The following is a 27,670-nucleotide window of genomic DNA, read 5'->3' on the forward strand; positions in this document are numbered from 1 at the left end:
GTGAGTGAGTGACGTCAGAGAAGGGCGACGAGGGCGGGGCATGTGGGCAGGGAGGCAGTGTGTTTCTCTGTCCAACATTTCTATCAACAAAACGCTGAGAGATCGCAGGAACCCGACTGGCGCTGAAGCACAGTGAGTACTCCCGACATTATTTGCTTTCCCTTATGATGGACGTGTTGAGTGTCACCGCGGTGTTCAGCCCCATCTCCCCGGGCCGGGTCTTAGCCTCCGGCCGGCTTTAAAGAAACTGATCAGAGAACAAGTACAGGGTGTGGGTGGGCTTTTGGGCTTTATTTCGATACAAAATACATGTTTTTAGTGCGAAATGTCCCCCTGACACTCTCCGATTGTACCCGCAAACAGTCAAAAAGTCGTACGCGATGCATGCGACGAAATCCTGCAGCTTTAGAACCCGGATGAACGCGCTTGTTGTGCCGTGGGTCCTTTCCGCGCATGCGCACTTCACCTCCGCACGCCCAGCAATGGTGATTTATTTATTTATGGACGCATTATCCCGAGTTTCATTCCGGAAGTCGGGCGTAAAACAAAATATACGACGTTTTGTTCGCATCTTTGTTTGTTCCTACTATTCTCTTCAGCATTGCATCATACGAGGCGGTTTGGTGACGTGATCTTGGTGTTTGTAAACAGAGTAACGTGACTTGTTTACCTTCAGTTTGAATGCAAAACAAACTATTAAAGGCGCAATAGGCGGGTTTTCAGGGCATTTCTTTTTTTTTTTTTTTTTTTTTTAACCCGGAAGATGTTATAAAACGTGACGGAAATCAACGTGTTTACTTTCGCCTGAGCTTAACCTTTATGGTGCTGAGAAAACATGTTTGGGAAGCAGACTTCCGGGCCGGAATGCTTGTAAAAATGCGTGTTTGGTTTTAGGATGCGCCTTTTATCAGTCATTTTATAGACACTAGAGAGATTGTGTCAAAGTCAAGCATGTCAGTCATTTTATAGACCACTCTAGGGAGATTGTGTCAAAGTCAACCAGAGAAAGGGGGCACAATTCCCTATTATCAGTAGAGATCAAAATACTATCAACATTACATAAACAACAAGACAGAGGTTACAGAATAAAAAATAAAGCATTAAGTAAAATCTGTCCATTCGCCCGAGCGAGATGATTTCTATCGTTTCTTGGCTGTCGGTTCATTAATGTTTGGGGTTCATCTTTGTGCTGGAGTGACTCTCAGGATAGACTGAAGGTGTGCATCAGTAAACCGACCCGTGTGTGTGTTTGGTTATCTTCATAAAATAGAAAAGTTGTTTACACAGATATGTACTTACAACCATGCAGAGCATTTAAGGAACCTGTAGGTCAGGGGTGTCCATTTTTTTTTCCACACAAAGGTGCATCTTTTTAATTCCAACCATGTGAAGGCCACACCTGATAATCATTGAAAAAGATTTAGCAAGTATTAATCATGTAACTTTGGCAAATAAGGGAATGTCCTATGTAGTGAAGGTTTACAGACAAGTCTGGGAGGAGAGTAGTATCATTACATATGCCTGGAATGATCTCACTGAATGGGACCACGTTGAAGAGAAAGTAATGAGAAATCGAAAGTAACGATAGATTAGAGTCTAAACGAATAAACAAATTGAATAGAGTTATGTAGAATAGAGAATGGATCTAAATAACCAGGAGAAAAACAACAACCCTCAGATATCAAATTGAACATCATTGAAAAAAAGTACCGACTTGGACAAAAAAAAAAAAACATTCAAATTGAATGGACCCAAATGGTCAGAAGTAGAATATAACACTAGTATGATACGATTCTATTTAAATAGAATAAAACTCAAACCAGAAAAGATTTAAACAGAACACAATATTTGTTCTCACATTTTTCATTTGGAAAACTTAGAAAGTTTGAACACAGCAATGCAACAACATTTTATCTTATTCTAAAAGTATCTACTAATGAAACGAATTCTTCAAAGCATGTGTCCCTTTCAGTCAGTCTTTAGCATAATAGACAGATATGGGAATATCTAAGGTAGTAAAAGTTTACAGGCAGGTTTGGGATGGGTGTAGAACATTACACCTGCATGAAATGATGTTTGTGTGGAGCTTGGATTCAAATTTGACAAATGGCTTCCAAACCTCGTTATTTGTTACCATTAAATTATAAAACAAACTTGTACAAATGAATATCCTGTCTTCATTTTGAGCCCAAACAGCGTATAGATGGATAGATACATAAAACCCCATCTGCTTCTAGAAGAACTTCTCCTAGTGCAGTGGTCTAGAGCTAAAATATATAGACAGTATAAATTCTGTTGTGCTGATTTTCCTATGGGATACAGCGTCCATATTGTTTTATGTCTGTAATATGAGTACTTGTGTGTAATATGATGAGTAAACACTGTGCAGGTTTAGTAAATAGATGTGTTTCTCTTGTGGAGTTGTCTCATGTTTTTGTGGAACAATCACAATAATAATCTAAAACAAATTATGATTTTCATACCATGGTATACTTCAGTGGTCCCCAACCTTTTTTGCGCCACGGACCAGTTTAATGTCAGGCAATATTTTCACGGACCGGCCTTAGGTGTGGCGGATAAATACAACAAAATAAAATGATACGACCATAAAAACTGATATTTTCTAAATATAATAATAATAAACGTGAATCCACTGCGTTGTTTTTATGTTCATTTTGCTAGCTTGGGGGTTTCAATTTAGCGGTAATGTATTATATATTAGCAGCCGAAGCAGCCCCTTTGAGAAGGTAGCGGATGGAGGTAAGACATGTGACCGAGGCATCATGGCATGCATCAGGAGTAAGTCATAGACAGATGTGGCAGAGAGAATCTGGTCATTTACCAAAAAAAAAAAAAATTCCGAATCAGATAATAAATGAAATGGAAATAATGTAAGTTATGTATTCTTTCTGTGTGGTTCGGTACCAATTGACCCGGGGATTGGATAGAAGGCAGTTTAATTACAGTTCTAAATGAAAACAACTGTAAGATTTAAATATGACAAATTGGAGAAGAAAATATTCACATAAGAAATATAATGAAAAACAGCACAAGGAATTAACACCAACAGCTTCATTATAAGTAGAAGAGACCTGGCAGAGACATAGAGTCTCTCTCTCTCTCTCTCTCTCTCTCTCTCTCTCTCTCTCTCTCTCTCTCTCTCTCTCTCTCTCTCTCTCTCTCTCTCTCTCTCTCTCTCTCTCTCTCTCTCTCTCTCTCTCTCTCTCTCTCTCTCTCTCTCTATTTATCTATCTGAATGAAACAAACATACAGGTATCCTTATTAGAATCCGTGCTTCATTGACTGATTGGTTACAAAGATGTCTATTGTTACTCAAGAAGGAGTATTTTTTATTTTGTTTGTCAAACTTTGAAGTAGCTTTTACTAAAGAGATTATGTATTCAACTGAAGGTAATAATTGAGTCATTTCTAACCTTCAGTAGCGGTGGGAAAATTGCTGCCTGAACTCTTCTCGTCTTGGACGGTGTCCTCAGATTAGAGTTTAACAAGTGATGTCAAATCAACATGGCTGCTCACAGCAATAAACAGTAAACAATGCAGCTGCTTTTATCTTTAAACGAGTTCTAATATTTATACACACAAGAATTAGCTTTAGATGAATAAAAATGCAGGTATGTTCCCTTGTTCAATTAGTAATTCTGACTCCACAATTCATTGTTGTGATGAGGATAATGCAGGGTGGTTAAACAATGATATAAATCCGATCTCTGACTTCCCTTGTTCCAAGGAACAGTAAGTCGAGTGAATGGAATTCAGAGCTTTGTTCCAGGTTTCTAATTTGGCAGATGGTGATGGCTCGATACAATCATTTTGATTTCTGTATGAGCCCAGAATGTAATATCTCGGTATCAATACTAAATTAATACCATAAGTGACAAATAACCTCCCTCAAAAGAAAAATCTCTCTTAATTCCTTTGTATCAAACTTTAACAAGAAACCCTACAGGAAACATGGGTTGCATTTTGATGTTGGGGGGGGAAACATTTATATATAACTGAAGTAATACAATGAAAATATATTTAAATCTTTGGATCTTTTCACTGCAAAAACATAGTGCAAACAAAATGTCTCAAAATGTCACAAAAACCCTACCAGGAACATGGGTTACATTTTGACATAGAGGAAAAAAAATGCAACTGAAGTAACACAACATATGAACAACGCAACAGGCTTTTAACGGTTTTGCAGCAATTAAGGAAGCACTGCCGCCTACAGGTGAATTTGGGACCAGCAGCGTATGAAATACTGAATTCAGTAAAATTATGATATTGTACTGTTTGAAATTGATTATATACCTGTGTTTTTTCCGGACTGGTATACCGCACATTCCTAATGACAGATCAGAAAAAGTACATTTATAGGAACGTTCTGTTGGGTACATGGACTCTATTGTAACAAAGCTTTTATAGGAGTGTTATTAAATTACATTACATTACTCATGCAGCCTTTGTCCAAATTATTGGAACAGCATTGTTTTTTTTTCAGTGCATCAGACTTGTTTGGGGTTGAGATGAATTCGAGTGGATTTTACCTATAATTTCCTGATGTTTACATCCAGATGTGTTGACCAGTTTAGAATGTGAGCGCCCAATTTTTTGGTGAACAAAAGCATTGGATCAGTTTTTTTCACTGTTGGTTGGTTGTATTCCTCACATGTAGTACCTGAATCACTGTGAAAATCAAACGGTTGGATTCTTCAAATTCTTTTGATGCTTTTCCAGGCGTGTACTGCTGCTTTGTTTAGTTGTTACATGGGGAGTTTTTGGGTCTCCTTTCAAGAAACAGTCATTTGATCATTTACATTCTCTCTTTGAATAAACAGTATTGAGTTTGTTGTAAAACGTCAATCTAGGGGTAGACAGACTTAGAAAAGTGAAAAAGATATACTGGATTCTAATCCAATCTATAGAAGAGTGAGACACTCCACTGTGACATCAGTCATGACTCCTGGGAGACTTGGATGCTTGAAAAAGCAAGTCAGAATTAGTTTTCTGAAACATCATGTTGCCTTGCTGAAAAAAAAAAAATCATTAAAAAAACATTCATTTTCATGGTATACCATTGAATTATGAAGTGGGTAGCTCAGCGGTTAAGAAATTGAGCTTTTGATCAGAATGTTGTGAGTTCAAAATCCCAGCATCATCATGTTGCAAAGCCTTTAACCCTCAACTGCTCAGTTGTATAAATGAAAATTGAATGGGATGTAAGTCACACTGGATAAGGGTGTCTACCAAATGGCGTAAATGTAAATCACATTTCCAAGAATAGTTGTGGTTACAGACAGATAGATAAATAAATTTGGATAAATAACTGGGTTGAGTAAAAAAAAAAAGACTTTTTACAGCAAATTAGCTAAATGTTAGTTCCGTGACGTGTTAGCGCACTAATTAAAAAACAATCTCAGCTTGTTAGCAAACATTCCTGATTAGCATTGCATTACAAAACCAGATAAAACTCGGCTAAAGTCTTCAAGAAACTAGATAGCTCGACATCTCTCAAATACAAATCATCAACATTTTTCTGCTATGTGTACATGTCATCTCAGCCCAGATCAGCGTGATGGTGTCAGGGGCGTGTCTAAAGGGGGGGGGGGGGTCACGGGGTGGCAGCGTAGCGCTGCTTGAAGTAGAACACACTACTCACTGTCTGGTTCACCGCCAATTATTTCCTGTATATTAACGGTGCCATTGGATTAGAGTCCTATCAATTTCAAAGCTCATACAGGAGAAGTGCGATTTCGCAGGCTGCACACCTTGTTGTTGTTCATTGTAAGTATTAAATTATAATTAATTTGAAATACGTTTATAAACATACATTTGCATAGAGCATCCATGTTTGTCCATGCCCATGTTAATAAAAGTATTAAAAAGCGCTAATTTAAGGTACATTTAGAACAGACAATGTGCGATTAAGTTGTGATTAATCGTCAGTTGACTCATGACAATCATGCGATTAATCGCAATTAAATATTTGAATTGATTGACAGCTCAAATATTAAGATCTTGAGGTTTTCGTTGGGAGTGACGAGGATGGACAGGATTAGAAATTAGTTTATTAGAGGGACAGAGCATGTAGGACGTTTTGGAGACAAGGTGAGGGAGGCGAGATTGTTTGGACATGTGCAGAGGAGGGACATGGGGTATTTCGGTAGGAGAATGCTGAGGATGGAGCCACCAGGAAGGAGGAAAAGAGGAAGACCAAGGAGGAGGTTTATGGATGTGGTGAGGGAAGACATGCAGGTAGTCGGTTTGAAAGAGGCAGATGTAGAGGACAGGGGGGTGTGGAGACGGATGATCCGCTATGGCGACCCCTAATGGGAGTAGCCGAAAGAAGAAGAAGAAGATTGACAGCCCAAATATTAATATTATGTGAGGTTCTGTTACCAGCGTCACACTAAAACAGGTAGAAGTAACTGCTACTTTTTTATTAAGTACATGTCAGAGCCCGAACTTATTTACTTTACTCGAGTAAAAAAAAAAAAAAAGTGTAGTCTGTACTTCTATTTGAGTGAAGTATGTGTACTTTAGTTACCTCCGTCAATCACTTTCCCAAATAGCCTGCAAAAATGTAGTAAACGTTAAAATGTGGGCTTTTAATAATGTTATTTGAATTTTAAGATGTAAAATAGTAAATACCTGTTTTTATATTGAATAAGCAACATTTTCTGCACTGCAGCCTTTTCTTTTGATTGCAGTGTCCAAGTTTTACTTTTAAATGATTTTGTCTTTAATCAGATAAAAATGTGGCTATTAAATATAATATTTGTGTAATATTGATTGATTAAGTTAAAGGTTGCAGTGCAGTTAAGATCAATAATTATCTGTTTAATGGCTTTTTTTATTTATAAAAGAAGAGATGCGTTGTCCAGGCACTTGTGCAGTGCCATTTTTATGTCGTCCCTCTTGTGTTGGGGCACATGACTTTTCCCATGGGCCCCCCCCTGACTGGTTCCTGGTGCCCCCCTGTGCCACCCTATTAAAAAAAAGAATCCTAGAATTGCCTCTGGATGGTGTTTGAATCATTTACTGTCAGGATGCAAAAACTCGATATCTTTTGGATAACATTTTAGTTTAAATCTGTCTGATTTCTAAATCGAATTCTTGAGTGAATTCTTGATCTGGAACTGAACTGAAGCTCCAGTGAAGGAAAATAGTAATTACAGTTGGTGAAGAATCACATCTTCACAAAAATATTTATACATGCACACAATTGATATGGACAAGTACTGGGACACCTGACTTTTCCCAGCCATATGTGGTTTCTCACCAAACTGTTACCACAATGTGAAGGAACACTACTGTATTAAATGTCTTTGGATATTGTAGCTTTAGATTTTTTATTCACTTAAATTAGGAAACCCAATAGGAAGATTTCGAGGGCCTGCTATGGGGCTCTGATCTCTGCCCTATTGAACACCTTTGGAATGAATGTAAACACTGACTGCACCCCAGGCCTCCTCACCTCACCTACATCAGTGCCTGATTTTACTAACACCCTTGTGGTACAAAATTCCACAACCACACTGCAAAATGTAGTGGAATTATTATAACAGCAAACGGGGACTAAATGTGGACTGGGATATTCAGAAAGCACTTATGAACCTTTTGGTCAGGGACAGAGAGACAGACCAAACAGACAGACAGACAGACAGGTCTTTAATGTGTCAGTCTTCTATTATGCTATACATCCGTCAGTGGCTACTTTAGGTCATGATTACTTCTCAGATATTGTGGTTTTAAAATTTTGGTGAGAACATTATGTGATTTCACACCTGTAGTAAAAAAAAAAAAAAAAAAAATAGCAGCTCTGAAAGAAATAATAGAAAGGTGGTTTTTGTGGATACTTTTCTTCATAGATGGCGTATTGCAGCAGTTTGTGGACGCAGCGTTGCCACATGTTTCTGCTCGGTTGAAGCCACTTCCTCACCTGCCAACTTTGGCTTTAAATTCCTATTTCCATTTCTTTCTTTATTCATACTGATAAATGTAGAAACACTTTGTTTTATTATAATTTGTGTTCTTTATTGCAGTGTTTCACAAATCTGCAGAGTGTAATGTTAGCGTAGAACGATTTACATCTCTGCGTGTGTGTGTGTTGGTTGGTTGGTTTGTTGATGATTGTGTAAATTCGCCCTTGTTTACACTCTTTTTCTCATAACGGGTGTAAAAGCCACCTGCACTGAACCCGTAAAAACTCCCACTGTCTCTCGGTTATTGTGCATATGACTAATCTTTATCAGCTGAACATAAACATATCTTACCATCTGTACTTTTTTTTTCTAATCATTTCAAGCGAGTTCGAAGTCATTCTGAACTTTAACAATCCTGAGAGTGAAATAACCCCAAAAAAAGGGGGGGTTCAATTCAATCAGTTCTGTAAGAAACCGAATGTGTGTATATGTGTGAATGTGATTTGGTTGGGAGTTACAGGCAAAAAAAAAAAAAAAAAGGGGGCACAGGCCTCTCTCATATCTGTGGTTAGGAGTGCTTGGCAGGTTATTGTTGTAAAATGGTGCTTTCTGTGGCAGGTGTCTGGAAAGTACCAGCGTCACACCAATAACAGAACTCTGTGTGTGTGTGTGTGTGTGTGTGTGTGTGTGTGTGTGTGTGTGTGTGTGTGTGTGTGTGTTTTGCTATGCTAACAAACAAATGAGGAGTAGTCAATCAAGTCAAGTCAAGTAGGCTTTGTAGTCATCGCTCTCACCACACACAGGTGACGAAATATTTGAAATGAAAACCAGTTGCACGGAAAACACACACACACACACACGCACGCACGAACGCACGCACAAAAGAGAAAATAAAATAGTCAAGTTTAATCTCTTGATGATATTTGATGAGTGAACTGTTCCAAACAGCAGAATGAGCAGCAGCAGTGTGTGAATTTGGTGAATGTTTCTATAATATAAACATGTAGTACATCAGTGTGATATAAATCTTACTAAATAAGTAAATGCCTTCAATCATATTAACCCTCCTAATTTTTTATACTTCGTTCATCTTGGTCTGAATTTGCAGAGTTTTTCAGGGTTTTTTTTTCTCCATTTTTTTATATTTCTTTGTGTAAACAAGACGTGTAAAGGCACATACACACACGGCTCACTGGTTGCTGCGAGATTCCTCTTTTCTCGTTCTCTAAATGACTGATGGTCTGCTCCCGAGTGTTGCATTGGGGTATAAATAAGAGTAATCTCATATAAAAGTAAGCAAGTAACAAGCAGGAAGAGGAAAAATCTTTTGCTTGATCAACTACCTCGCTGCTCCTTGCGGAAGGCTGTAACACCTGCAACCACACACACAAATGCATAAACACACAAACCCAGCCCCTCTGAGTTTATCAGCTGTCACTTCACTGTTCCGAGCTGCTTCTAAAGTTCCTGTTTCTCCCCTTTTCTCTTTCTGTGTGTGTGTGTGTGTGTGTCTGTCTCTCTCAGCGTGATGCTGCCCTCGTCCAGACCTCTGTGCGCGACCGTGCTCCTCTATCCATGGTAAACAGACAGGCGCAGGAGCTCGAGGCAGTCGAAGGCATGGAGGCCCCTGTTTCTCAAACGCACAATCTCCACACTCAGCCACAGCACAGAAAACGACCCGAGGACTTCAAGTTTGGCAGAATCCTCGGAGAAGGTTCCTTCTCAACCGTGAGTCATGACATAACGCCGTGAATGGAACTTTCAATCCTTCATGAGCTGGTGTTTTTTTTTTGTTTGTTTGGTTTCTTTTTTTTTTCTTTCTGAAATCACGACTCTATTTTTTCTTGTTATTTCAGGTGGTTCTTGCAAAAGAGCATTCTACAGGAAAGGAATATGCAAGTAATGCCTGTGCTCTACAACACACACACCCGCACACACACAGTGCCTGCAGCACATTCGCATTAAACCGAGCTTGTAAGTGTTTCGAAATTGAAACATGTTTTTTTTATTGTGCAATTTCAGTCAAGATTCTGGAGAAGCTGCACATCAGGAAGGAGAATAAATCACACTATGTACAGAGGGAGAGGGACATCCTGTCTACCATAGATCATCCCTTTTTCGTAAAGCTCTACTTCACATTTCAGGATGCTGAAAAGTTATGTATCCTTTTTTTTGTTGTTGTTTTTGGGGAATGTTAATCCTGGTGTATGGCTTTTAAAACTATTTTTGGCCACAAATTTTAGAATTATATTCCCGAGATTCCTTAACGCCTGTCAGATTTCGGACTCAGCTACGCGAAGAACGGCGAACTGCTCCGCTACATTCGCAAAATAGGCTCATTCGATGAGACCTGTACGCGATTTTACTCCGCGGAGATCGTCGGCGCTCTCGAGTATCTACACTCAATAGGAATTATTCACAGGTAATTCCTCGTCTTGATGCTTTGTCGATGTAAACCTCCCACACTAGGCTTCATTACATTCAGTCTGTGTTTAGTAGTTGTACCGTCTTTTTTTTTTTCTCTATTGATTTCTTTTACTGTATTATGTCTATGTTTCGTTCAGGGACCTGAAACCAGAGAACATTTTACTGAACGAGGAGATGCACATCCAAATCACAGATTTCGGAACGGCGAAGCAATTTACTTCTGATAGCCCTCGAAGTAAACCATTTCCTATTTTTTTCACTTTCTGTCCATTACCAGTGTTTATTCCACTATTAACATACCTTAATCTTTCTGTAGGTCAGCGCTGTCTTCTGTTATGTATAGATTAATGATCTGTCTGTCTGTCTGTCTGTCTGTCTGTCTGTCTGTCTGTCTGTCTGTCTGTCTGTCTGTCTGTCTGTCTGTCTATCTATCTATCTATCTATCTATCTATCTATCTATCTATCTATCTATCTATCTATCTATCTATCTAGTTAGTCATTGAGCTTTAGCACTCACCCCCTCTCTCCCAGCTCCATCTCCCTGATTTCTCACTCTCACTGAAATGATAAATAACTCTATTTGTCACCCTACGTGTTAATACCTACTGCAGATACGGTTTTATTTTTCACTGGTGGACTCACATGCTGGTCACGTGTGTTGGTTACGACTCATCATGGCCTTTTTATTCTTCACAGCAAGAGCGAGCTCTTTTGTCGGGACCGCACAATATGTTTCTCCAGAACTGCTGACTGAAAAATCTGCATGTAAAAGGTACTCGATATGAACAAACATAAGCTTCACACAAATGCACGTGTTTATACAAATATAAACATATTTATCCATCTGTTTTCTGTAGTTTCACACGGGAAAAAAAAGATTCTTTATACTTGCGTATATTGATCACATGTTACAGAGTGCATTCTGACTCATTTGCATGTAGTAACACCCGCAAAACGAGAAAGAACACAGATAGACGGGAACGCAAAATGAGCAGTGAGGGTAAAGGCTGAAATACAGAAATGGAAGATATTAGTGTTTCAGTAATATATGCAGACTTTGTGGTTTAAAGTCGATCAAGTCAGGGTTTTTGTGTGCAAATGTACACACATTCAGGACAACATAGAGGATGTGAATGTTTTTGCATATTGACTAGATTTTCAGTTTAATTTTGTGAGTAAACGTTTTATAAATCAACATGCTCATATCTAGATTGATGAGTTAAGCCTGTTGACTTTATACATGTATGTTTTCATAGGAGGGGTTTTGAATATTTATTAGTTTGTTTTTAGTTTTTTTTTTTATTCGAAAATCTATCTATGTATATCTCTCTGTTACTATATGTGTTTACAGTATCTCACAAAAGTGAGTACACTCCTCACGATTCAGCAACCTTTTTATCTTCTCAATAAACGATACTATAGAAATTAAAATTGGATCTACTTTATAGAGCAGTCAATGTGCAGCTTGTGTAGCAGTACAGATTTACTGTCCTCTAAAAAATAATTCAACCCTACAGCCATTATTGTCTAAATAACTGGCAACAAAAGTGAGTACACCATAAATTAACATGTCAAACTGTGTCTAAAATGTCAATATTTTGTGTAAGCATCATTGTTATGTAGCACTGGGCATTAAATTCACCAGAGCTGCACAGGTTGTTGCTGGGATCCTCTTTTAATCCTCCATAATAATGTCACGAAACTACTGGATGTTAGACACATGGTGCTTCTCTATCGTCCACTTGAGGATGCCCCACAGGCAGAGGTGGCAAAAGTACACACATTTTTCACTCAAGTAGAAGTACAGATACACATGTTTTAAAAGACTCTGGTAAAAGTTGTACTGACTATAATTTTTTACTCAAGTTAAAGTACAGAAGTTTGGGCTCTGACATTTACTTAAGTTAAAAGTAGCCATTACTACTACCTGTTTTAGTGTGACGCTTTTAACTGGACCTCATGTAATTGATATTAAGGCTCTTGGTCGATTAGAATATTTTATCGTGATTAATGGCATGATTGGCATGGGTTAACTTATGATTAATCACATCTTAATTGCACATTTTAATCTGTTCTAAACGTACCTTAAATTAATACGTTCCCATTTTTAATACTCTAATCAGCATTGGCATGGACAAATATGGATAATTTATTCAAATGATTATGGTGTTTTAAATGACATAAATCATCAGAACACCAAACAGAACCATTGCTATGTTTCCACACGGACGGTTAATGAGGTGATACCCGAGAAACTGTACCTCGTCTAACTTTTATATGGATTAAATAAACAGAGAATATTTGTTTATTTGAATTAGTGTATTTAAAAGTAGACCTTTCAAGCTTTCCAATCACATATTAATTTTATCTGTGAGACGAGTATTGACTGAGATTTTGGTTGTTTTATTTATGTTTGTGAAGAGAGATGACTGAGAAGGCAGAGAGCACCCCGTCTGTTTTCTTTATTTGAAAAAAGCACAGCGTCTTGTTGTTGTTGTTGTTATGAGTGTATGCAAATGAAAGTAGACTCTCGAATGATCTATTGCTCTTATTTATATGATTAAAAATTTAAGTTCGTTTTGGCGTTATGAGGAAAAAGTGCCACAAAATGCGCGTTTGTCGACCACAGAGGGTTAATTGTGTGCATCATAGTGAATTTTGATGAAATTTCATTCAAATGAATTCGTGTTAACGTTATTAACATGTTAATTTTGACAGCCCTATTATATAATACAAAATACCTTTTACATTTTGAATGTATCCAGGCTGAATATTTACCATATAGAACACAAGCAGAGAAAAGATGATGATGATGATGATGATGATGATGATCAGGAATGTCTCGGTTCTCAGTCTCATCACTGACTTCCTCTGTCTCATCCACAATAACCACATACTTCTTTTTGCCTTCTGTCTTGCTCATTGTGAGCTTCGTATACTAGCCTACGTCTGTGATGCGTGATAACCAGAAAATGATACACCAGTTGTAAAATGAAAAAGATGAAAAATGCTGATGGGCTGAAAATGGGCCGCAATGAGAAGAAAAAACATTGACATTTAACTAAATAGATCAAAACAAACCTGGTTTGAAAAGAAGTCATAAGTACAGATATTTGTGTAAAAATTTAAAGTAAAAAGTACTGATACCAGAAGAATCTACTTAAGTTCAGTAACGCAATCCTGGAGGCGTGTTTGGGGTTGTTATTATGTTGAAAAAAAACTGCCGTTCGGCCCAGTTTCTGAAGGGGGGAATTATGTTCTGCTTCAGAATTTTACAGTACATGTTGGAATCCATGTTTCCCTCAATGAACCGCAGCTCCTCAGTACCAGTAGCACTCATTGCAGCCCCAGACCATGATGCTACCACCACCATGCTTGACTGTAGGCAATAAATAATTTTCTTGGTACTTCTCACCACACATGCTGGCCACCATCTGAGCCAAACATGTTTATCTTAGTTACAGACCACAGGACATGGTTCCAGTAATTCATGATCTTGGACAGGTTTTCTTCAGCAAACTGTATGCAGGTTTTCTTGTGAGCAGCTTCAGAAGAGGGACGACAGCCATGCAAACCATCTTGTTGCAGTGTGTCCCGTATGGTCTGAGCACTGACAAGTGGACCTTCTGCTTCTGCGACCTCTAAAGCAATGCTGCAGCACTCATGCACTCAGTTCCTGTGTTACTGATCTTCTTATAGCCTCGGCATCGTTGTGGAGAGCAACAATTCTAATTCTCAAATCCTCAGAAAGTATTTACCGTGAGGTTCCATGTTGAACATCCAGTGGTCAGTATGAGAGAATTGTACTCAAAGCACCACATTTTAACTGCTCTAATACGAGAGACATTTGTATGGGCCTGTCAAGCAGACAAAAATGTAGTTACTCGACGTGCGGCTGTTATCTCTTAGGGTGTACTCACTTTTGTCTTTTTTTGACATTAATGGCTGTATGTGGAGTTATTTACACTGATTACTCTAATATATATCCAAGTTTTATTTTTTATAGTATTGTCCATTGAGAAGTGGTTGCTAAATTGTGAGGGGTGTACTTACTTTTGTGAGATAATATATATATATATATATATATATATATATATATATATATATATATACACACATATAGAAACAGAGAGATATACATAGATACATTTATTTTTGAGAGGCCAGTAAATACTGCCATACAGGCTGTACATTGACTACTCGAATATATATCCAAGTTTCATTTCTATAGTATTCCTTGAGAAGATAATAAAATGGTTGCTGAAATATGAGGAGTTTATTATATAACTTTTACTTTATATAATATACACACACAATTTACCTATATATATATATATATACAGTGGGTACGGAAAGTATTCAGACCCCCTTAAATTTTTTACTTTTTGTTATATTGCAGCCATTTGTTCAAATCATTTAAGTTCATTTCTTTTCCTCATGAATGTACACATAGCACCCCATACTGACAGAAAAACACAGAATTGTTGACCTTTTTGCAGATTTATTAAAAAAGAAAAACTGAAATATCACATGATCCTAAGTATTCAGACCCTTTGCTGTGACACTCATATATTTAACTCAGGTGCTCTCCATTTCTTCTGATCATCCTTGAGATGGTTCTACACCTTCATTTGAGTCCAGAAATTTTTGATTATACTGATTGGACTTGATTAGGAAAGCCACACACCTGTTTATATAAGACCTTACAGATCACAATGCATGTCAGAGCAAATGAGAATAATTAATGTCAAAGGAACTGCCTGAAGAGCTCAGAGACAGAACTGTGGCAAGGCACAGATCTGGCCAAGGTTCCAAAAAAATATTTGCTGCACTTAAGGTTCCTAAGAGCACAGTGGCCTCCATAATCCTCAAATGGAAGACGTTTGGGACGACCAGAACCATTCCTAGAGCTGGCCGTCCGGCCAAACTGAGCTATCGGGGGAGAAGAGCCTTGGTGAGAGAGGTAAAGAAGAACCCAAAGATCACTGTGGCTGAGCTCCAGAGATGCAGTCGGGAGATGGGAGAAAGTTGTAGAAAGTCAACCATCACTGCAGCCCTTCACCAGTGGGGCTTTATAGCAGAGTGGCCCGACGGAAGCCTCTCCTCAGTGCAGGACACATGAAAACCCGCATGGAGTTCTCCAAGATGGTGAGAAATAAGATTCTCTGGTCTGATGAGACCAAGATAGAACTTTTTGGCCTTAATTCTAAGCGGTATGTGTGGAGAAAACCAGGCACTGCTCATCACCTGTCCAGTACAGTCTCAACAATGAAGCATGGTGGTGGCAGCATCATGCTGTGGGGGTGTTTTACAGCTGTAGGGACAGGACGACTGGTTGCAATCAAGGGAAAGATGAATGCGGCCAAGCACAGGGATATCCTGGACAAAAACCTTCTCCAGAGTGCTTTGGACCTCAGACTGGGCTGAAGGTTTACCTTCCAACAAGACAATGACCCTAAGCACACAGCTAAAATAACGATGGAGTGGCTTCACAACAACTCTGTGACTTTTCTTGAATGGCTCAGCCAGAGCAATGACTTAAACCCAATTGAGCATCTCTGGAGAGACCTAAAAATAGCTGTCCACCAACGTTTACCGTCCAACCTGACAGAACTGAAGAGGATCTGCAAGGAGGAATGGCAGAGGATCCCCAAATCCAGGTGTGAAAGACTTGTTGCATCTTTCCAAAAAAGACTCCTGGCTGTATTAGATCAAAAGGGGGCTTCTACTAAATACTGAGCAAAGGGTCTGAATACTTAGGACCATGTGATATTTTAGTTTTTCTTTTTTAATAAATCTGCAACAGTGTCAACAATTCTGTGTTTTTCTGTCAATATAGGGTGCTATGTGTACATTAATTAGGAAAAGAAATGAACTTAAATGATTTTAGCAAATGGCTGCAAAATAAAAAAGAGTGAAAAATTTAAGGGGGTCTGAATACTTTCCGTACCCACTGTATATATATATATATATATATATATATATATATATATATATATATATATATATATATATATATATATATATATATATATATATATATATATATACACACACATACACAGTAAATATATACACAGTTAACATTCTTTTATACACTTCCAGTTCAGACCTTTGGGCTCTAGGCTGTATCATTTACCAACTGGTGGCTGGATTGCCCCCCTTCAGAGCAGCGTAAGTCACAACCAACATCCTTTCCTCCTCATTCTTACAATCTATATACCTTCTCTAACATTTTTGTTTTATTGAGAGACCACTATAAAAATAGTAAATTTTTCAGTAACGGAAAAAACATTATTCCAGTACGCTCTTTAGAGATGGTAAACTGTGATTTCAACAGTGAAAAGAAAAGAAAAGAAATGTTTGCTTTTTGATTCATACATTTAGACACACTCGGGGGCATGGGTAGAATTACAACCACTTTCCAAATGTACAGTTTCATTTAGAGAACAATTTTATGTGTCAACACTTGTACAAACAGTTTATGAATAAATTGGGATATTAAAAATAGTTAAACGCGGATCACCCGTCTCCTACAATTCAAATATATTGGGGTAAAGAAAAAAATATAATGTATTATTTAATATTACTGTTTTTTTTTTTAAATGATAAATACTTTAGTATGTGAGAAACAGAATTGGATATGTAATATATAATAGTAATAATATTACAATATTACTATTACTATATTATTATATAATATATACCATATAACTATATTATTGTTACTACTATATTACATATTATTAATCTAAACTATATAATTTATCATAGTACATTCAATTAAATATGATTTGTATAGCACTTTTAATAATGAACATTGTCCCAGTGCAGCTTTGCAGAATGAAAGCAGTATTTAATATATTTTCTACACACAGTGACTTTTAAGCTTGATATTCTGGGTTATGTAGTGTTCTGAGAAGCTAGATTTCATATCTGATACTTATTTTTTTCTTCCAAAAAAAAAAAAAAATCACAGACCCCTGTAAGTCACCTTGAGAAGCTTCGCTAGAAGCATGCGACATGTTTTGCATTTTGAATGCTATGCTAGAAAAGGGCCGTTGTTCTAATAGCTTTTTTTTTAATGAACAACAACCAAAAACGTGGTGTGAAATAACAGGAAGTAATGGCTTTGGTGTTTATGACTTGTTTGTGTAGAGAGTCTACAGGCTCTAACCACCCATCTGTCACATGGTCCGTTTGCCTCCTGGTTACATTTACAAACCAACAGATTGTCTTGTTTGGTCGTACAAACATATACAAACACTCATACTCTTGTGACTTAAAAAAAAAAAAGAAAAGTCCTGATTGCTGATTTATTTAGATTTTTATAGCTGGAACTAAGTAGATTGTTTGCCTTTCGTTCTGCAGTAATGATTTTTATTAATTTTTTTTTTCTTTAACTAGGAATGAATACTTGATTTTTCAGAAGATAATAAAACTGGAATATGACTTTCCAGAAAAATTCTTTTCCAAAGCAAAGGATCTGGTGGAGAAGCTGTTGGTGAGTTTGTGTAATTATAAAATATGCCAGTTGCAATTGTGCCTTAGATTTGTACATATTTCATGTTTTAAAATTCGCATGTTCCAGTGTTCAGATCCCACCAAGCGTCTAGGCTGTGAGGAGATGGGGGGCTACAATCCCTTGAGAGCCCACTCATTCTTCGAGAGCATCTCTTGGGAGAACCTTCATCTGCAGACTCCTCCGAAACTCACCCCATACCTGCCAGCCATGGCGGAGGACGAAGAGGAGTATTACGGCAATGTGAGCGTTACGCACGAAACAACCAAAATCAAACTGTGGCCAAAAATACGTATTAAATACACAGTGTACACAAAGGGGTGTCACGGATACACCAGACGTCGGAAACCGGGAGCAAAACAAGGTGTCGTTTATTGATCTTTAACGGAATAAACACAGGAGAATAAGACACGGGAGTGCAGGAAATAATAAACTCCGCTGTAGCTCCTTCACAAGTAGCGTAGGAAAATCAGAGGATCGCAGGAGCGGTAGGTAGTCCGGATGATCTATGGTAGGTATAAGGTAGATCGGACGGCAAGCGAAGGGGGAGAAGGGAACTTTAAAAAGGGAACGGATTGATGGGAAACAGGTGCAGGTGATTAATAGGAGGGAGAGGTTGAGGGAGAGTTTGAGCGAGTGTGTTGAGCGTTGGATGGAGGCGTGACTGGTGGTTCTCTGACGAAGGGATTACAAAAACTTACTTTGTGTGTACCCCCTACACACAAAGAGCCTATGAAGCGATGTCTTTAAGCTACTGCTGTATTTATTCGCCTAAACCTCCCCGTGTTATGTTTTAACACAGTTTTTCTAGTGTGTGGTATTTTCCCATCATTTATCCATCTGTTAGTATGTTTGTGTAAACCAAACCAAACGTAAACCTTCTGTAGGATTTACAGACCGGAAAAAAAACCATACTCGTTTATGAGGATCACATGGTACAAAGTGCATTCCTGCTGCACTCGTGTATTAACGCCCGCAAAACTTTATCAAATGGAAAGAATACAGTAGGGGTGTTGCCCAATAAGGATTTACATAGTTGAGTCAGAACTGTCAAGTCTTCCCTGTAGCCGATTGATAGTCAAATTTGTGTGCGTGCGTGCGTGTCGGGCAGGGATGGGGTGGACGAGGACAACACCACCAGGTAGTCGTATAACGATTCCTCATAACATTTCAAAGCCGCAATATAAACATCACGCAGAGATGTAGACGAAAATGCATAAAAAAATCGTTTGGATCAATAAACCTGATAAACTACAAATAAATAACTGCACAAGGGCCACGCTGCGGACAGGATTTGCATTTCGCATGTCGGCAAATGAAATCATATCAGCCGAATTGCAAGCTCTAAGTACGGTGCAACAGCGAGGCACTGAAAAGCAATCAAAAATTAATTTACAGAATGAAATTAGAACCGCCGAGATGCTCCTGTGCCGGTCATGGATCATGGAAAGTGAAACTTAAATCTGTCACGGGGGGCTTGGATTTATTCCCACACATTAAAATATTTATTAAAAGCTTTATTTTTTTCCACCCTTTTTATTTACAACATTATCATATTAGGCTGTATATTAACTTATTGTTAGAAAACCAGTAGATCGATGTAAAATCATACATTGGACTTCCCATATATCTAAAATGACATGATTCTCACTTCATAACACCTTTGTGATAATTCAACGTTGTGGTTGGTAGTCGAATCAGGCTTCTTCTATCGAAAGCATCGCAGGGTCATTTCAAGAATACAGAGAGTTGGAAGCACAAAATGAGCAAGGGTAAAACCTGAAATACAGAAATGGAAGGTAAAAAAAAGTGCAGTAATTTATGCAGATTGTATGGTTTGAAGTCGATCAAGGCAAAGTTTTTGTGTGTGTTTACATACATTCAGGAGAACTAGGGAGATAAAAAGTTTTTTACAACATTACTGTATTTTTAATTTTTAAATCAACATTTTTTATTTATATATATATATATATATATATATATATATATATATATATGTGTGTGTGTAGAAGAAGTGTGTGGAGAATCTTGTGTTGCTTTCGAGGAATGTTTTAAGTCATTGACTATCTACAGTGTGAGGCATCTTCCAGTGTGTTTTTAAGCATTTGTGTAAATGCAAGGAAATAATACAGATCTATACACTTAACTCATCCTTCTGCTTTTGTCAGCAATCACATCATCAATAAATACCACTCAGGAAAACCACTCATTTCAGTCCAACAGCCTTACACGCTCATGCTGATAAAAAGATGTGGCAGATCGTGAGCGGTTCCTTTCCTTCTCCATACTCTTCGATTTCCATCTTTTTGTGACAAAGTTGCTCTTTTCCTTAGCTCTCCATAGGATGTTTTATCCAGATCTATTCAGGAGTTCTTTTTATTGTTTTGGGCAGCAAAGCATCTTGTGTTAAACATCTGTGCCTACTCTGATTACTTGACTGTTTCCCTTGACACAGATACAACTACCTCCTGGAGGGTTTTCTTACTCTGGCCAATAGTTGTTTTTCAAAGATGTTTTTTCTCTACCAGGGACTGAAATCTTGTCATCCTCCACAGTTGATCTCTGCTGTTTTCCAGGCATTTTACGTTTTTGCATGTGTTCGCTATGATTTTTCTAATGATGGTCTGTTTTACTGACATCTCTTTGGACTTCATATTGAGAGTTAACAAACTGATTCCAATGCAAATGCCACACTTAATATAAATCCTTAAACCTTTTATCTGCTTACTTGTAAGTGAAATAATGACAAACCTGGTGATGGAACAGTTGACCAGCCAATTGTCCAATTAAATTTGGTCTATTAGAAGGGGACAAAGGGGACTTTTTCATGTTTAGAACATTGATGCAGTCGAGTCGATGCTGAAGTTATATATTGTTCCTCATGTGATAATAATCACAATGCTCTTTATGGATGTAATGCCACTAGATTTTTCTGAACTGTTTAAAATTTCTCATTGGGCAGTACGACGACCTTCTGAGTCAGTTCAGCAGCATGGAGGTGGTTCACTCCAGTTCCTCGCAGGCTCTCTCAGTGCCCACCATGTTGTTGCCCCAGAGATCCACCAGCAACATCGAGCAGTACATCCATGACCTGGACAACAACTCGTTCGAGCTGGACCTGCAGTTCTCCAGCGAGGAGAAGCAGCTGCTGTTGCAGAAGCAGACCAGCAGGAACCCCTGGTATGTCATTAAATCATCAGTTTTCAGAAAACCAAATGCATCATGTAGAATGTTATGTGTGAGACATTTAATTGTACCATTGTTTTGCATGAACTTAACCTAGTAATACATTTACTAGTCGGGGCAAAAACAGTGGCGAGGCAATACGTCCTCATTAATGGACAGTATATTTAAGGGATATAAATCAAGAAATTAAGAAGCGTAAATTATAATGCTCATTTTGGACGTTCTGTGACTCCAATGCCTTATTTTTTGTATTTATTATTATAATCTTTTTTATTATTATTTTATTATTGACATTTTTTCTTACCTTCAAAATCAGCTTTCACATTCATCACTACATGCTTTTGTACGAAAATCTCCACAATATTGCTGTTTTGTTAAATATGTAACTTTTTTTTTTTATCACTTATGAATGACTTGAATATATTTTTTAAGTGTATATATTAATAATACTTTAAAATATATATTTAAAATGTTAATATTTTTTTGTTTACATATATGGCATTATTATTATATAAGTATTTTTAAATAGTTATTGTTATTAAAAGTGTAATTTAGATGAAATTCTACAATTTGAAGTAAAAAACTGAAAAAAAAAAAAAAATTATCTAGATATGAGTGTGGAGTGGATGTATTTTGTAAAGGAATTCCCCTCATGGTTATTTTTGTTTTTACACATCTATGACACTGTGATTAAATTGATTATCAGATAAATCATTAAACCACAGTGAGTCTGCATAGATGAATGTTACTAAATGTTTTTATATATGCATTTTAAAGTATTTATTAATCAGTGACTTATGTATTTATATTTATACTATATGATAGGGTACCATATGTAACGGTACACAGAATACACAGTTCGGTACGTACCTTGTTTTTAAAGTAATGGTTCGGTTCAATTTCGGTACATTTTAGGTAAAAAATATAAAACATGAAATTGTTTATCGATTTTGTATTAATAAATAAATAAATAAATAAATAAATAAATAAATAAATAAATAATAATAAATAATATATTAAAATAGAATGAATCAAATAATTGCAATACACTTTATTATATTGATTAAATTGACTAAATCATTTAAATTGGAACTAATTAAATTGATCAAATAAAATTTTTAAAAAAATTAAATGAATAGTTTACATTTTTTAGATCCCATTTAATTAATACAGATGTACAGTACAGACCAAAAGTTTGGACACACCTTCTCATTCAAAGAGTTTTCTTTATTTTCATTAATATGAAAATTGTAGATTCACACTAAAGGCATCAAAACTATGAATTACACATGTGGAATTTTATATGGAATTATATACATAACAAAAAGTGTGAAACAACTGAAAAATGTCATATTCCAGGTTCTTCAAAGTAGCCACCTTTTGCTTTGATTACTGCTTTGCACACTCTTGGCATTCTCTTGATGAGCTTCAAGAGGTAGTCACCTGAAATGGTCTTCCAACAGTCTTGAAGGAGTTCCCCGAGAGATGCTTGGCACTTGTTGGCCCTTTTGCCTTCACTCTGCGGTCCAGCTCACCCCTAAACCATCTCGATTGGGTTCAGGTCCGGTGACTGTGGAGGTCAGGTCATCTGGCGCAGCACCCCATCACTCTCCTCTTGGTCAAATAGCCCTTGATGCCTTCAGTGTGACTCTACAATTTTCATAGTCATGAAAATAAAGAAAACTCTTTGAATGAAGGTGTGTCCAAACTTTTGGTCTGTACTGCATGTATGTATATATCTTGAACTTATATGTCTTGAAGCTGGACATAACATAAAACGAAAGAATCCATAGCATTAGCCACAAGCCGTTATGAATTTTCCAGCGTTTTCCTGCATGCACAGAACAAATTTTATTTCCAGTACGGAGTGAGTCGCCACAGTGACACTGCGCTAACTCGAGTTTCTTTTTTGTACCACCTGGGATGGTTGTGTATGTTTTCAAGTTTAATAATAATAATTAAAAAAATGCTCAAACTGCAAGGCAGAGAGTAAACAATCTTGTAAAGTAATCGTCCGCCACTTAATACGTTCCTGAGGGAACTCAGATTTTAACTATGTTCCGCACGTAAAAAAGATTGCATTCAGTTCACTGGTTTCGAACCGAAAGCACTGTACCGAAACATTTCATTACGAATACGTGTACCGTTACACCCCTACCATATGGACAAAGATTTGTGGACACTTGAGCATATAATTTGCATGTGGGGACATATATTGTCCATTTGCTGTTATAATGTTCTCCTTTCTTCTGGGGATGGGGGTTCTACTAGATTTTGTGGAGATTTGTGTTTATTCAGCTCTAAAGCAGGCCACTTAAGGTCATCCACTCTGCAAACTGTATCTTCATGAAGCTGGCTTTGTGCACAGGTTCATTGTCATGCTGGAAAAGATTTGGGTCTCCTAGTTCAAGTGAAGGGAAAATGTAATGCTACCAGACCAAAGAAATCCTACGCTATTGTGTGCCTCTGACTTTGTGGTAACAGTTTGAGGAAAAAATCCACATATGGCTGAAACCATCGGGTGTCCCAATACTTTTGTCCATAAAGTGTATCCCAATCCCTAATTTACACCAGAGGCGATAAATGTAATGCTGAGAGCCACATGATCACTGTACTGCGTTGTTCATCAGCACATCTTTCTCCCTCCTCGAGCATCATATCTGACCTCCTGATCCTCCTTAATAGTCCATGTGGGCATTAGTTGTATTTCATTGAGAGATTCTTTATCTTCAATCTGAACCTCACATAATGGAGCGTTCGTGTTGGGAGGCTCAGTGGTGGACAGTACAGAAGTATTTTCGCTTTATGCTGCGGCCCGTGTTCGATTCCCGGTCATTGAACCGACCCCAGCAATTAGGGTTGCACAAGCCAGTGCATTCTTAGTGCCGGTCCCAATCCCGGATAAATGGGGAGGGTTGCGTTAGGAAGGGCATCCAGCGTAAAAACATGCCAGATCAAACATGCGGATCATGAATACGGCTGATTCGCTGTGGCGACCCCTAATGGGAGAAGCCGAAAGAAAGTGTACTTAAGTAAATAGTGTGCAATTACTTGCTAACGTTTTACTGTGTAACATCCCACTCTTCACTATATTTCATGAAAACATCTTTCCATGGCTACTTTGCAGCAAATATAGTCAGAACACCACAGGCACAACCCCATGCTTGTGGTGAGTGTGTGGAGTACCGGTTTTCTCAATGCGTTTCAGCAACAACTTTCAAGTAAACTGTCTCCTTATAAAGGCATGCCGTACAGGAACAAGGAACGCTGAACTGCGTTCAAAATCATGATCAAATCAAGTAAATTTGTGTTTGAGCGGGGGGGTGTACAGGACCGATCTACAATTGCTGTTTCTTAACTGGTCTTTCTGTTTCTTTCTGTTTTTAAGGCACCAGTTTGTTGAGAACAATTTGATACTTAAAATGGGACCAGTTGACAAAAGAAAGGTGAGATATTTTCCCATACAGAAGTCACCTGTTTGGTGGCCGGACTGCACAGCTTATATGTGAATCCAGTTTTGTCTCGGTAGCAGTATTACAGTGCCCTCTGTTGTCTGAGATTTGGAGCTGCATTACATCGTACATGTGCATGCATGACAGACCCCTTATCCAGAGCGACTTAAACCGGGTGCACACTGTGATTTTGGCAACAATTTAAGAAAAATTCTGAAAATCTAAAAGATTCCTATAATCCTAGGCTAAAATCTGTAGTCCTGGATCGCTGATTTGACATGTCCACCGACAGTCGATTAACGGACGTAGATTTTTCTTTCCTCCGAAAAATTCTGGCAGTGGCCGAAGATTTCAGACACTTTCCCGCAGTGTGACTTCTACGATGACGACCATCAACCCAAGAACCAATAGAACTCAATTAGTGCGGCAACTTCAAACCACCTCAGGGATAAACGTCAACACGAAACCTCAAGTTCGCTCTGTGGAATCCAAAGTCCATACCCTCCTCTTTTGCCCAGCCTCCTCCTCCTCTTGCTCCTCACATGTTGTTTTAATTGTTTTCAGTTTTTACTCTAAAGGCAAGTCGTGAACAAAATTAACACTACAGATTGTTTTTGTTTGTCGCTAGTTTCCATTAGCAAAGTAATAATAGAAGTAAAACTTCAGACGAGTCTTTTTCTTGTGTGTGTCAGTTTTTGTTTGTGAATTTCTTGCTACGTTTTTGACTGTCTGACGTTATAACTGATAGCCTACAGTGTGACATGGGGATCATGTTTGTACAGTCTGACAAGCAACATTCACAAAGGATCGCACAATCGCACAGTGTGCACCCAGCATTACACAAGTGCTTTAAAGTCTCTATCAATATCTACATTTGGAGTCTGGTTCATTTAGAAAACTAACACCATTCATCTAAATCGCTCTGTTTGGAGGGAATATAGTTAGAAAGAACTTGCTAATGATAAGAAATGCTAATGTAAGTGCTGCTGGTAGGTCTTTAGAGGTCCTTTGAAGACTGCTGGAGACTCAGTTGTTCAAACATCAAGTGGAGGTTCGTTCCGCCACCAAGGTGCCAGAATAGAGAAGAGTCTTGAAACAGGTCTTCCTTGTATCTGCAGAGATGGGAGTATTCGAGCAGCCGTTTAGGATCAGAGAAAGCATGGTGCAGTGTGAGGTGAGATAAGTATTGTGAGGAAGAAGGGCTACAGGAAACCAGTAGAAGGAGAATAGCATTGGGATGGTGTGGTAGAATGTAGGAAAGGAAAGTGGATCAGTTGCAAAAGTCTAATGTTTTTTCTTACTGGAGATAACAAAGGATCTCCTCTCTCCACACAGGGTTTGTTCGCTCGCCGAAGGCAGCTGCTACTCACCGAGGGGCCGCACCTCTACTACGTAGATCCTGTGAATAAAGTTCTCAAAGGCGAGATTCCGTGGTCTCCTGAACTGCGACCAGAGGCCAAGAACTTCAAGACTTTCTTTGTCCACACGGTAACAACTTTTTTTTTTTCCAATTTCCTTTACTAATATTCAAAAATACACACCAGAGGTTTTGATTGATTGCGATTTTGTTGCATTGAAATGAAAAGAAAAAAAAGTCCTGATCTCTGCATCTCGCCCCATGCAGCCAAACAGGACGTATTATTTAATGGACCCCAATGGCAATGCGGACAAATGGTGTAAGAAGATCCAAGAAGTCTGGGGAAAGATTTACCACAATCATCAGACTACAGGCATGTAGAGAGAGAAAGAGATGAGCGTCTTCTCCTCAAGTCAAGGCACGTCCTCATGAACTGAGCCTTTTATTCATTAAGCACCTCGAAGTACTTCAGCGAGAACATTTCATGATTTAGTCAAAGTACGTTCTGTAGTCAGTCCTTAGCTACTCTCGAACAAGGACGTGCACAGGTACTCGAACGGTTTGGAAAAAGCCAGTGGAGCAATTGAAACAACGGAGGATTGCATTTTGCACTGAACTGTATATAAAAGAATCAGTATGAGTGTATTTATAGGTATGGGACTGCTGTAGACTTTTTTTTTGTTGTTGCACTTTCCTCGTTCGAGGACTTTGTCAGCATGAAAATCAGTGCCTGTTGTTCTGTTGGATTCATTTCGACTTCCTTATTTATTACAATTTGGAAAATACATCATTTCGCTTATACTTTACCCGCCGTGTTTCTCATCTGTGGGTTGTTGCTTAGAATTGAAATTGCTGTATCGTTTAACGCAGGGAAGTCGGATGAGTTACAGTGTGACGTCTACAGGTTTTATTCAAACAAACAAACTAAAACGACCTAATTTAAGCAGTTCCTTTAAATCCTGGATATTCAGGAGGCTTTGTTGCATCGTCAGCAATTAAAAGACTAAATAATTGTATGCTGTTTATGCAGAATGTGTAATTCTGCCATTAGAGTGGCATTTTTATTGTGGTTTTTGGTTTATTTTTGGTTCACAGATCTTTTTTTTTTTCCCCAGTCAGATAAAGGTACATTTTCTTCGCTGCATGTGTTTTCTATTTGAGCTATTAATTTAGCTTTTTTTTTGTTTGTTTTTTTATGTTGAAAATCCTCTGTAGCTGTAAATAAGAGCTATGAATGCAATCCTGAACACACACTGAAATGCTGTATCTGTTCTAATTAACACATGATTGTGGATCTCTTTCTTTTTTCTTTTGATAGATTTTCTTTGTACATTTGAGATTCTACCTGCTCTGTGGCCGAACACAACTGTGATGTACAGATATTCAGAAAGTAACTTAATGTAACAAAGATACAGCTTTTATATTTTTATTCTTCTATAAGATTATTTGCTGACTGTGGTTCAGCTTGCTGTTTATTGTGGCGTTTTTCTTTATTCCTTTTTTTGTTTTTTATTTAAATCCTAATATATGAACTGTGTTTATAAGAGAATCGCATTTAGGGGCTGTGGTCTATACCCTGAGATGTCCTGAGATGTAAAACTTTTGAATGTGAAAAAGAAATTGTAAGCTATTCTCTTTTGCTACCTTTTCATTTCATTGTACATATTCTGTTCGGTTATTAAATTAATAATGACGGAATGAAAGGTTTGTTTTCCTGGGCCTTATAACAAACAGCGATGTACGAATGTCTCGTCACATGCCGACTCCTGTAATAAAAGCATGTGGGATTTATTCC

At 37.8% G+C, this 27,670-nt stretch overlaps 1 protein-coding gene across 1 annotated transcript; it reads left to right on the forward strand.

The window, feature by feature from the left end:
- On the forward strand, positions 1 to 27,573 carry pdpk1a (3-phosphoinositide dependent protein kinase 1a). The gene is made up of 14 exons (XM_083524513.1): positions 1 to 132; positions 9,456 to 9,659; positions 9,788 to 9,830; positions 9,954 to 10,091; positions 10,209 to 10,353; positions 10,496 to 10,593; positions 11,055 to 11,130; positions 16,464 to 16,532; positions 17,766 to 17,862; positions 17,950 to 18,123; positions 20,843 to 21,060; positions 24,455 to 24,512; positions 25,854 to 26,006; positions 26,143 to 27,573. Exons 2-14 carry the CDS (start codon positions 9,507 to 9,509, stop codon positions 26,254 to 26,256), a joined length of 1,536 nt encoding a protein of 511 aa, XP_083380639.1. The 5' UTR covers positions 1 to 132; positions 9,456 to 9,506; the 3' UTR covers positions 26,257 to 27,573.
- The last annotated feature ends 97 nt before the right edge of the window (positions 27,574 to 27,670 follow it).

This window comes from Silurus aristotelis (genome assembly GCF_946808225.1).
Source record: "Silurus aristotelis genome assembly, chromosome: 21".
NCBI lineage: Eukaryota > Metazoa > Chordata > Actinopteri > Siluriformes > Siluridae > Silurus > Silurus aristotelis.